The sequence below is a fragment of the Pollachius pollachius genome (assembly GCF_949987615.1).
Source record: "Pollachius pollachius genome assembly, chromosome: 3".
NCBI classification, from domain to species: domain Eukaryota; kingdom Metazoa; phylum Chordata; class Actinopteri; order Gadiformes; family Gadidae; genus Pollachius; species Pollachius pollachius.
Window position 1 is genome coordinate 32,792,128 of NC_136936.1, and position 12,563 is coordinate 32,804,690.

At 46.7% G+C, this 12,563-nt stretch overlaps 1 protein-coding gene across 1 annotated transcript in view; it reads right to left on the reverse strand.

Annotated features, from left to right (window-relative positions):
• gli2a (GLI family zinc finger 2a) overlaps window positions 1-12,563 on the reverse strand; it is a 79,108-nt gene that overhangs the window by 27,759 nt on the left and 38,786 nt on the right. Inside the window, exons 3-4 of the mRNA XM_079731241.1 lie at window positions 7,578-7,683; window positions 330-529 (exon numbers count right to left, since the gene is read on the reverse strand). Coding sequence (XP_079587367.1) covers window positions 330-529; window positions 7,578-7,683 — 306 coding nt within the window. The remainder of the gene's footprint in view (window positions 1-329; window positions 530-7,577; window positions 7,684-12,563) is intronic.

Below are 12,563 nucleotides of genomic sequence, written 5' to 3' on the forward strand. Positions count from 1 at the left end.
TGTCTGTCTGTCTGTGCGTGTGTGTCTGTCTGTGTGTGTGTGTGTGTGTGTGTGTGTGTCTGTCTGTCTGTCTGTGCGCGTGTGTCTGTGTGTCTGTCTGTCTGTGTGTCTGTCTGTGTGTGTGTGTGTGTGTGTGTGTGTGTGTGTGTGTGTGTGTGTCTGTCTGTCTGTCTGTCTGTCTGTCTGTCTGTCTGTGCGCGTGTGTCTGCGTGTGTGTGTGTGTGTGTGTGTGTCTGTCTGTCTGTCTGTGCGCGTGTGTCTGTGTGTCTGTCTGTCTGTCTGTCTGTCTGTCTGTGTGTGTGTGTGTGTGTGTGTTCTAGCCCTCTCACCTTCGGCAGGGCTGAGTCCTCTGGCTGCAGAGATCATTGAGAGGGTGGGGCTGCTGTGGATAGAGCGCAGGTAGTGCTCCATGTGGGGACTGACGTAGGGGTGGGGCGGGGCGAAGTGAGAGTCCCCTACGGACACGTGGGGGGACAGGCGGATCAGGGAGATGTCCGAGACCACCGGGCTACCGGTCAGTCCATGGGGTCTGCAAGGGAGAGAGCATGAGTGAATATCTTTAGTAACAATACTCATTGATGTCAAAACCGATTACGATATGCAAGAAAGACATTTCATAACAGTGAATAGAAAGGTTGCATTAACATGTAATTTGGTTAGAAACCTTCTTTAGAAACCTAGAAATGTTTCTAAAGATTGGCTTTTAATCCTAGTTAGTTCCTCTGTTCAAATCAGTTGGTGTGCTATAAAGTGGACAGCTGGGTAACCTCATATTATAACGTCATAACCTCATATTAAAACATCGTTTTTAAACAGGGTTATGTAGCAGAACAGAGATAGGCAGTTTATCTTAATTATAACTTTTTGGTGGGCTATGTTAGACCATGACTCACAAAATGGGACACAAAGAGAGCAAAAATATAGACAAAATAGAGGAAATGTGGGTCACAGAAGAAGATGGATATTTGGGAGACAGTAAGTTGGACAGATGGAGAATGAGAAATGAAGGAAGAGGAAGATGAAGACATGGCTCTTTGAGAATAAGAGAATATTTTCTAAACCTTAAAAGAAACTGGAAGAGAATAGCGCGTCGACAAAGAGCCTTTACTGACGGCCTGAGCAAGAAGAAAAGGCTCTTCTTGGTCTGCTGTTTCCCCAGCCAGTAGGTTTATGACGAGCCGTAGTGTACCGGCCTCCTCGTATTAAGCCCCGGAGCGGAGGACAAGTCAAGACAGTAGACGGCAGACTGTCTACTTACTGTTCTCCGACCTGTGAGACACCATGATCCTGTCTGGCTGGGTGGGCACCCTCAAAGCCTCTCCAATTAGATATTAAACACCGGTGATAAGAGAGAGCAACATATCCGGATTAATTCAAACAAGAGCTCTGTCATACCCATACCAATGGTGTTAAATGGATAGAAAACAAGAAGAGCAGTTTAAGGTTTCCAATAGCCGGTAATAGTCGCGGCGTCAGGCTTCACAGTACATTTGTTACGCGTTGACAGCTAACTTGGCGTGACATGGCGAGCAGCAGCGCAGGCTAGAGGTATGTTGTAATTCTCGAGAGTTGCCCATGGGGGGGAGAACTCTAGATAAAGGCTGTCTGCTGGCCCCTGGCAGTGGCACAAGCCTTTGAACGGGGCCCCGGTGCTTGTGTCTACCTGCTGTCAGACAGCTCTGAGAACACGGGATGGCAGTTGGCTCAGTGTGGGGCCAAGGAACACCTGGGATTCATTTCACCACCTGGCCTTACAAATCTGACCAAAAAGCTTGTAAGCTTGTAAGCTTGACCAAACCCACCCTCCGTCTCAGCCCATCCCAACCCAAGGCCAGCATCCAGGACTGTCAGCCCTGAACCATGGGGATTTTTTTTCTCTCTCTCTCTCTCTCTTTCTCCCCCCTCTCTCTCTCCCTCTCTCTTTCTCCCCCCCTCTCTCTTTATCCCTCTCACCTTCTCCTCCCTCTCTCTCTCTTTCTCCCCCCTCTCTCTCTCCCTCTCTCTTTCGCCCCCTCTCTCTCTCTCTTTATCCTTCTATTTTTCTCCCCCCTCTCTCTCTGTGTTTATCCTCTCTCTCTCTCTCTCTCTCTCTCTCTCTCTCTCTCTCTCTCTCTCTCCCCCTCTCTTTCTTCCCCCTCTCTCTCTCTCTCTCTCTCTCTCTCTCTCTCTCTCTCTCTCTCCCTATCCCTCTCTTATTCTCCCCGCTCTCTCTCTCTCCCTCTCTCTCTCACTCGGTGTTTCCCGTAAAGCGCACACAGCCTTGCCGACCTTGTCCCCCGGCCAACTTTCTGCCTTCGGCCCCTCACTCCTCTCCAGGCGACGACCATAAAGGGCCCTCTGTTCTGGGCGGGAGGGAGCGGGCGGGTAGGGGGCGAGGGCTACGAGGAGCCGTGGAGGTGGGCGAGGCGGTGAGAAGAAACAGGCTCTCCATGCCCACCAGATCTCCTTCTCTTCCAACCCCCCTGAGATTAGAGATGGTTTGATGGAGCATGAGCATGACTAGATGCTCATGCTCTAGATGCACATGCCCCGTTGTAAACAGACCAGGGACAACCTGAATGAATCAAAGATGCCCTTCATCGGCATGCCAGGAAGCATTCACATAATCTAGGTATTGGCCGTTATTATGCTGTGCGTCGTGATGTGATTTGGAAGCATTCGGGCATAACATGCTGAGTTCACTCCTAGAATAAACAGCCAGAGCCAGATTGCCTTGAGGTTCAACATTTGAATCTCCCAGCCGTCCTCATCTTCTTAAAAAATGTAAGAAATTCCCGGCCAAGTATGATTTCACACAAAGTGTTATGGTTGTTTTGATTTGTGTAGACGTGGCTTTATGAACTCTGATCAAATACTATTTAGTATGTTGCATTGTCATATTGAACGGTATGCAACTGGGAAGACAAACATCTGATTACATATCACAGAGTGTATTTAGTAGTGTACAATTTGAAAAACTGCTTTGGCTTGTGGTTTCCTTGTTATCTCATGGTTTCGCTGTGCATTCCACAGTACCTTATCCCTCAGTCCTCAAACAAACAAAACCAAACAACAACCAACTACGATATGTTCACAGGCTGTAGTGTGACTCCTACATCCATCAACACGCCGTGTTACGGTGGTAGGGCTAAGGGGGCTCTATATTTCGACACATTGTGACTGAGCCGCTGTAAATCATTCAAAACACTTAATCACTTCGCCGCGTGTTTGAGGACTTGATAATAAGTTGAACATTTACTGCCATTGGCTGACAGGAGGCCTCAAATAACAGGCGGGTACCTGACAGGTATCATTACCCAAGCCTTGTCGCCACACCCCCCCCCCCCTTGTCGGGGGCTGTTTAGCTCGGCCCCTCCCCCGACAAGATGTTACTTGAAGTGTGTGAGTGTGCGTTTCCTACGTTGGCTCATTTTGTACATGCATGCGTGTTTGTTTGTTTGGCCTGCAGGTTTGCGCGGGTTAGGAGTAACGTATTAATGTGAAGGAGTGTGTAAGTCTTCTATGTAGTATGTGTGCTGTTGCGAGTGTGGGCCTGCTTTTGTTGGTGTGTGTGTGTGTGTGTGTGTGTGTGTGTGTGTGTGTGTGTGTGTGTGTGTGTGTGTGTGTGTGTGTGTGTGTGTGTTACTGTAGTCACAGAGGTCATAGGCAGCCTTGGAGGGCCTAACCCTAACCCATTCAAATAAATGGTGAGAGAGGGAGGACTAGAGAAGCGCTTGATGCCACTGTAGGTAAGTAGAACATAGGTATAAGGTAGGTAGATGATATATCTGTTGGTAGGTAGAAGGTATGTACTGACACTTTAAGTTTAAACGTGATTAAAAGTGATTTGGACAGGGTAAGGCTTGTTTGGCTTATGAGGAAGATGGGGAGCAAGTTCATGCCAGAGTTAATATACATGATTGGGTCTGGAAGGTACAGATTCAAGTTATAAGAAGTTAGGTGTTGATGTTGTTGATGCAGAACCAATCCTATATATATATATATATATATATATATATATATATATATATATATATATATAATTTTTCCCTTGACAAGGAAAGCATATGTTTAAAGTGGTGATTCCACTAGATTCCTCTAGAATTGTCAGGAAAATAGCACACAATAAAGATTTGCCAAAGTGATCATATAATGAAAGGGTGGGTTAAGGAGGAGCAAAAGGGCATGTTAGTTGAGCACATTGTCATTGACTAACACCAGTTGAGAGCAACAATATCTCATACCAAGTCAATTTGCATTAAATGACGCACAGTGCACTAAGCATTGAGGGATCCTAGGGATAGGCAGCCCCTGTCTGTCTTAAGACCTCCCGCTGAAACCCCTTGTTCTGCTGCCTGTTCTGGCAGCCTGTACAGCTCCAACGTCTGCCAACAGGTTAGGATTCGCCTCTCCGGCATTTTCTCCACTGGTTCGGAGTTGGATGAATTATGACTTGACACATTACCGTCTGTACTCCTGGGCAGCCAAAGAAATGGAGATAAATCATATTGCCAAGCTACAGGGGACGTGGTAAGATCCTGCATCGGACAGTCTTTTTGTGTGTTATGATCAAGATGAAGAGGATTCGAGCAACGTGTTGGTATACTATGAGACAATGACCCTGTAATTGGGTGTTAGTTGATAAAAATGAGGGTGCAATGGTCTATCTGTTGTTTTCCCATTCTGTCACTTTCCATAGAGAACCTTTTGAAGGGGATGAAAATTGACCTTGCGTTAAAACGTAAAATTTTCTTTGCTATTGATATGCACATTGCCAAGTTTGGATTGATGGGCCCCCTTGTCCTTTAAAGAGTGCATTCCTGGCAGTAACTCAAGGGATACACACAGATCCACCCATTCTCCATGATGACACACCTCGTCTAAAGCCACACACTGTCAGGACAAGATCATCAAGTTGCCCGTCAACTGACCGTCCAATCAGAATGCCTCATTCTCTGGACCTGCGTGCCAGCAGTACACTCCCCCTATGTCCTGTTATGTCCAATTATTCTCCATCTCCATGTGGGTAAGCCAAACCAAAATAAGAAACACACATCAACCTAATTGGCCAGCTTTGTAATCCATTCAGTGAAACATTCCGGTTTGGGGCTCAACAGGCCTACTCTCTCGGGGGTGGGGTAGGCCTCAAGTCTACCACACAAAATCCTTGGGCAAAACTCAGCGTTTCAGCACTACAATTCCCCCCCCTCTTCCGCCTTCTAGCTCACTGAAAAGCCTGACAACGGGCTGTGGAAAGAGTGGGAGAATCTGTTTAGCTCGGCCGATGCCTCTGGGTTGAGGTTCTGGGAACGGAAGGCCAGGGGTTTGGACGCTAATTACCCTGTCCAGCAGGCTGACATGGTGGCTGGCTTGTGGTTCCTCTCACAAAGTCTGTCTGGGCCCCACAACTCATGGCAAAATGTTGCATCCTGACTCTTGTAAGAACCTATGAGAGGTTCTTGATAATGTGCATATTTATTTATAGTTCATGGTACGTCCACAAAGGCGTTCCCGAGATATTGCCAACCGGCTGACCACATAATGTAACTGACCAGCTGCCTGTGTAATCTGGGGTTTGAGCTCCGCCGCTGCGTCCTTGCACAAAATAAGTGTATCCAGTGGAAGTAAAGATGATCCGACCCACTGGCTGTGTTGCTGCCGTTGTTTTGAGATGTATCACAGCCACAAGAATTTCTTAAGAACAGGATGCAGCAAATGACCGAGTCTTGGACTCAATCGTTGGGAGATGATGTTGGTTCACAGTTTGTCTTTCTGCTCCTGGAGAGAGAGTTTAAGTTGAACAGTGAGGTCTTGGTCGAGGAGTCATATCTACAATGTCCTATTCCATAGATGGCTAGGTGTCTTGACGGCTATCGTGAGAGCCTAGATATGCTACATAGAAACAGCGATTTAAGAAAAATCCAGAATTGTAGCGCTGTGCCCCAAAAAATTATTCGGCATCACTGTGTTCTTTTTTAAGGTAGTCAAAGGTCTGATGTCTGTGTGTGTGTTTGTGTGCGTGTGTAAGTGTGTGTGTGTGTTTGTGTCTGTGTGTGTTTGTGTGTTTGTATGTGTGTGTGTGTGCGTGTGTGTGTGTGTATGTGTGTGTGAGTGTGTGGGAGAGGAAGGGGGGTGTACCAAGGTTGTAATTAGGTGAAATAGGCAAAGGAAAGGCCGGGGAATGGGACGAGGTGTTGATGAATTAGGGGAGTTCTGTGTCAGAGCCGCATCACATTAATCAGGACAGACGGAGGCTTGTGAATGCGATGGTGTCTTGGTCTGCCGTCCTCTTGAATAGCCTCATGTGCTTGATAAATAGCTCGGCCCCTGTCGTGTATCACTGGATCTTCCTGAATTTAAATGCAACAACCCCATTCTTGCAAAGCTACTATTGATCTTGTTCTTCCAAGTGTCCCTGTTTCTGTATATTCTAGATAAGCTGGGCCAGCGATGCAAAGGAGTGAAAACTTTAATGGTGAGCATGGAAAGCCTGTTTCCATGTCAGAAGAACTTGGTATATCGAAATTTTATGTTTGTAAAAAAAACCGCTGCAACTGTATTTTTTATTTATATTTCATTTGTTGAAATAAAGCAGTTAACAAATTCCGGCCATTGTTTGACACGGACCCCTTTTTGAAAACAAGCAATTAAAAACTATTATCTTTAAGATTTACTCTTCATGGTAAAAGACTTGCATAGAGAATACCCCTGTATCTTCCAACATGGCCGTCCACTAGGGTGGCCATCCCCGCGAGGGTGTGTCTTAGAAGGAAGAGGTTTCTTGGCTGAACTTCCCAGCACTCTGGACAATGCCAGGGCCGGAGTGAGCTCTCCAAGTCCCAAAAGCATGAAATGTTAGGAGGGTGGATAGGAACGGAAATGTTAACATTCTGGTATATCGGTGCTAATGCGCCATGCCTTGTCTTTCACTCTATCCCCCCCCCCCGGCCCCTGCACACACACAAACACACACACATCCCCTCCCCCCCTGCAATTTATTTTCTCTCTTTCTCGCTGTCTCTGTGTATCATGTCTGGCTTTGAAGTATGTGAACTTGGCTCTGGTCCTGTAGCTTACAAAGAAAGGCTCTCTGGCACCAACAGTGAGGGAGGAGCGTCACATTTTCTGGGGGGGAATAAAAGCAACGTAGGGGCCACAACTCATCCCCAGCACAATCCTCTCCTGGCGCGCTCCACTCACAGATGCCTGAGCTTCCATGCATGAACGCACACAAGGACTGACATGTTCGTTTTAATACTATATTTCAGAATATAACGACTTTGTCTTAATAAGGCGTTTGACTAGTTTTAGTCGTCTTCACAGGATTCCTGAAGTCCACGATGTCACAAAGTTAATATATGAACACGCTTATCCGAAAGTAATCATTGAAATAGTTCTTATTTGTATACTTTTTGTTTATGTAAATGAGAAAAAAATTAAGGATCTTCTAAGTTACAGTTGGGGTTGAATGTGTGAAAGTAAGATAAGGATCTTACAACAATAAATGATACGCTTATGTTATCGTTATGTTAAATATATAATGTATTAGTAAATGTTAAATACATGAGGTATAGAAGGGACCGGGTGAGGAGGCTTACCCGTGTAGGGCGTGGAGGGGGTGTGGCTCATAATGGTACCTCCCCTCATGGTGGCGCACGTCGATCGGGATGGGCGTGTGAAACGTGGGGAAGAGCGGGTGACCACCTGAGAGACGGAGAGAGATAGAGAAAAACCTCAAACCCAAACTCCTTAATTACGATGTCATAAAGGTTCCGCACACACATGAGAGACAGTTACAACATCAGAAAGACGATGACATGCGACACGCTCCCGATATCTGGCTGAACGGTAGTTTTCCGTTAACGTTGGCACTACCACACAGGAAACGCCAGCGCTGAATAAGTTATGCAGCTTGTTCAGAGACATTCTAGATCTCAGAGATGAGAGGGTTCACACTGGGCCCCCGACAAAGACCTGCAGAGCGGACGTCTTTGAACCGCAGGGGGGTGGAGGGAGAGAGAGAGAGAGAGAGAGGGGGAGAGTAAGGAGTGAAAGAAAAGAAGAGGAGAGGGAATACAGTGTGTGAAACAACCATGGGAAGATGAATCAAGACGAGATGAAGGCTCTTGATTTGAACTGGCAGCAACACAAAAGTTGAAAAACCCATGAAGTATTCCCCCCCACCCCAAACACGCACACACACACACACACACACACACACACACACACACACACACACACATAAACACACACACAAACACACACACACACACACACACACGCACGCACGCATGCACGCACGCACACACACACACACACACACACACACACACACACACAGACACACACACACACACACACACACACACACACAAAATACATCATTATTCTAAAACAGACTCTGTGTGCTACGTTGTCCACCGTGTGGTAAACAATGGTTTAAACCGTTGATGGGAAATACTGTAAGTCATCCTGCCGGTGCCTTCCTCTAACTGATACACTGTGTGCCAACAGCTCAGCAGGAGATGCAAATGCAGTGTTTTATAGTTCCCATAATCCCGTCCTAATTGGAACCCGCCAGACACTCTGTGGTTTATGTCCTGAGAAATGTGTGTCCATTAATGGCGCACACACATTCTAATAAGGCAAACCAATGTTTTTTACACAACAATGACTGTGCTCTTTTTATTTTTTTTATCCAACTGAGAAAGAATGCGCAAATGGACTGTTTCCTGTCATGAAGGGTCCCATACCTTGGGGAAAAGTCTTGTTACAGGAACACCGAACACATCATTATTAATCACTGTTATTACCAAGGCAGATTTGTGGATGTTTCTGGTCTTAAAGGTTTGCATTGAGCTTCATAGTATGTTTGAGCCTAGCAGCCCTCGGCAACAAACAGTCCCCCAGTTCAAAGGATGACGCAAGGAAACTGAAGAAAGAGAAAGATAAATAAGTAAAGAAAGTGAAAAGAGGGAAAGAAGGAAAGAAAGGCCATTCTTTCCTGAGTCTGCTAATCCAAGGGTAAACTCGCTTTTTTTTTCCCGAACTGAAAGCCTTATTAGGAGAGTGGAAATGGATGCCATTAAATTAAAACCCATAAATAGAAACATCATATCCGTATTAAAAAGTAAAAAAAACAGTATTCTTTAATAAAATAATGTCAACCCATGTGGTTGTTTTAGTAAAAAGAACAAAACCTCACCCTCACCCCAGTGTATGAGCATTCCCCTCTAGTCCCCGGATTCCAGACGGTGAAAACAAGGTGCAACAGGACTCTGGAGCCCGCGGGTGTGTTGTTTCAGTGAAGGGTTTGCCAGACACAAAGACCCACATTACCGCTGCCTAACCCAGATTGAGGCTATTGTTCCGATGATTGCCTGCACTGTGTACTGTCTTGTTCTCCCCGGCTACTTCTGAAAAGATGAGGGACACCTCAACAGTGGATGGACAGAATATGAAGTCATTTACAACAAGGGTTTATGGATTTAGAAATGACTAAATTAAATGATTGTGTCAAATCACCCAACTCCAGTGAAACAGCTTGACCATACAATCAAAAGTAGACTGGCTGTACAAATTACCCACAATGCAATCTCTCTCTCTCTCTCTTTCTCTCTCTCTCTCTCGCTCTCCGTCTTGTCTCTTCTCATCTGCAGACATCTCGATATTCTGTGCGGGATGTGTTTATTCCAACATCCCGGTCACTGGATCTGAGCCAACAATCTCCCCCTGATCCCCTCACGATCTTTGTCCAAAAGACAGCAGATCTCTTCAGAGTCGACTTGCCAGAAGAGGTTGCCCAGTAAATGAGAGTGAGAGACAGACACATGGGCAGTGGCGGGAGCAAAGGGGACGCCAAGACGCAGCTTTGTTTCCCCAAGTAGCGAGCTGAAGTTCCCAGCTTTGTGTGGTGAGGGGTTCCCTCCTGCTGGCACCTCTGAGGGGGGGGTATTTATACAGTGTTGGTAAAGAGGAGCGAAGGAGCGAGTGGATGGGGGGGGTCAAGGAGGACTTGGTCCCAGAGGCAGGGCTCGATGTGAGGGGTTTGCCACAAAGATACAGCGGGCTTGGGTCAGAAGTTGTTCCGTGAAAGGAATGTTGAAGTACTTTTTTAAAAAAGAAAAACGAACGAGTAAATTACGATGTTGGAACAGTGATGAATACAACTGAGCGGGAACTGTTTCGATGTCCCATGAGAGACCGCTTATAGAACTTGTTACTAAAACAGTCACAATCCTTCTGCACACACACACAGACGCTCTCACTCACACACACACAAACACACACACACACACACACTCACACACACCCGTTCCAGATAACGAGCTGTCTTAAGCCTGTGTCCCAGAAGGAGGGCGACCCCACCCTAGAAGCGGTGCTAGTGAGCGTGCGGGAGCCCAGGCCCGTCCATCACCCCGACAGCGGCATTGTTTCCTGGGCTAGGGGGAGAGCCCCCAACAGGTACATGCACGTGACAATCCTCACGCCGTCTACCTCACTTGCTGTTTGTCTTTTTTAAATTTGTTGGATGTCGTGGGATGTGGGGAGAACCAAGGCCTTGTTATGACCCGCCCAGAGCGGCCTGGTGTCAGAATACCTCCTGTGGTTCAGCGGAGGTACGCCGTCTTCACAGAACACTATATACTACTTCAAAGAGTAAAACTGAGTTCACTAAGACGTATACCGGCGCAAGGGTAGGATTGTTAGAACTTATAACTTTTGTTATAAACTAGAAACTAGTCTAGAGACTAGTCTGGGCGTATGACCCATGTATGAGGATTAGTCACATGACTTCATGACGAGATGTTCCTACTCAGGCAAGCCTTAGAGAGAACTCCCTCTGTCAAACAAGGTCCTATGACTGCTACCGCGTTGAGTTTCAGCCTAATGTGAAGATTGTGTGGAAATATGCTGGCTCCCACTGTTCCCAGATCTTTGGATCATAACATGTTTGCTTTAACACCCCCACCTCCCTGGCCCCTATAACAAGCTCTCAGATGTGCCAAACATCCTGCCAACAGGCGGGAGAGGAGCCACATCTCCTTGTCTTTGTTTAGGTCTTAAATCCCTGGTTTGATCTCCTCCTAAAGACAAAGCCAGGTGTTTGGTGTTAAAAAAAAGGTCTTCCACCGAGGGAAAAGCTGCAAGGGTGTTTGGTGGTGGGGAGTGGGCTCTTCGTGTCCAGGCAAGGCCCCTGATCAGGGGGCCAGCGCTGAAGTGTCGTGTTGAGGGGTCTCTTCTCTTGGAAGCACTCAGCGACAATAATAAGGTCCTCCGAGGCTGGGCTGGAGCAGTTGGAGTTCTGTGTTCGCTTTGGGATAAAAGATTCTAGAAAGAGCCAGGAGGGTAGGGGGTGGGGTTAAGATCCGGGTGCGGGGGGCTGGATCTGGGTGTGGGCGAAGGCCGATTAAGACAGGAAATTCCAGGAGAAACTTGGCATTGGTCCTAACTACATAGCACTATGCCAACGGCTAAATACAAACACAAACACACGCGCTCACAAACACACACAAACTGTCTCCGTGTCGCCTTGCTTTGCATTCTGGGTAGATGTGTAGGCGAGCAGTGGCATGGTTGGAGTGTGCCCGGTGACACCTGGGTTTGTTCAATTTCAAAGTTCAAAAAGATTCCCTTGGAGGCCTTTCCGAAAACATGTACACTGTAGCGTTCGGTGAACACGAGGGTAGAGAGAGGTTCATAAAAACAAGTGTATTTAACCTAATCCTGAACTGAAGCGCTGCACACACAACATGAAACCTTCAGGTTTTGCCAGCAAAGAGTTGCTTCCTCTCCGGGGCCGTGCATGGTTGAGCCATGGCGACAGAGGGATTAGGGGCTCAGCGCGGAGCACGAAAACATCCCTAACTATGAAAAGAGGTTTTAATACTTTTTTCATTGTGCTCCCGGGAGCACTTTCAAGTGCTCCCGAAGGAGGGTAAAATGATCCTTCTACTTTTTTTAAATTAATCGATGGAGAAGCTTTTTAGGGCAAAAGGTAAGTAGATCGGGCCAGTGCCCTGCATATCGACCCACGTGACTGGTTGGGCAAAAAATTCAGTATTCCTTGTTAACTCCTGGAAAGTGTGTTTAAGTTGCTGTAAAGTGCACATATCAAACTCCCCATAAGAGACATATCAAGGCAGGAACGGCCTTTACTTCAGGCCTGTAGCATTTTTATAGTGCATTAGGAATCCAGATATTTAGATTTCCAAATGGAACACTCTGCATTGTACCTTGGATGGTTGTGTGTCGTGTGTGAGCGTCCAGTTTTACCCTCGAAACTGTCTTTGTTTATGTTTCTGCGTGGACATTTCTGTGCTGGAATGTGCATGGTTTGTCCGAGTCCATGCGTGTTGATGAAACAGCTCATGGGTGCAGGCGTTTAGCAAGAGTGCAGCGGTAAGTGGTGCTAGTATGTAAACGTACGGCGTGACTGTGATGCTTCAACGCATCCTGTCCGGTGTCCAATCAAAATAATCTCACAGTTTGATGCTCTGGCTCCTACCATGGGCTGGGAATGTGTTTACATCACGTTGCCATGACTACCTGTATCCAGATGTGTTGTATCATATAACTGGGGT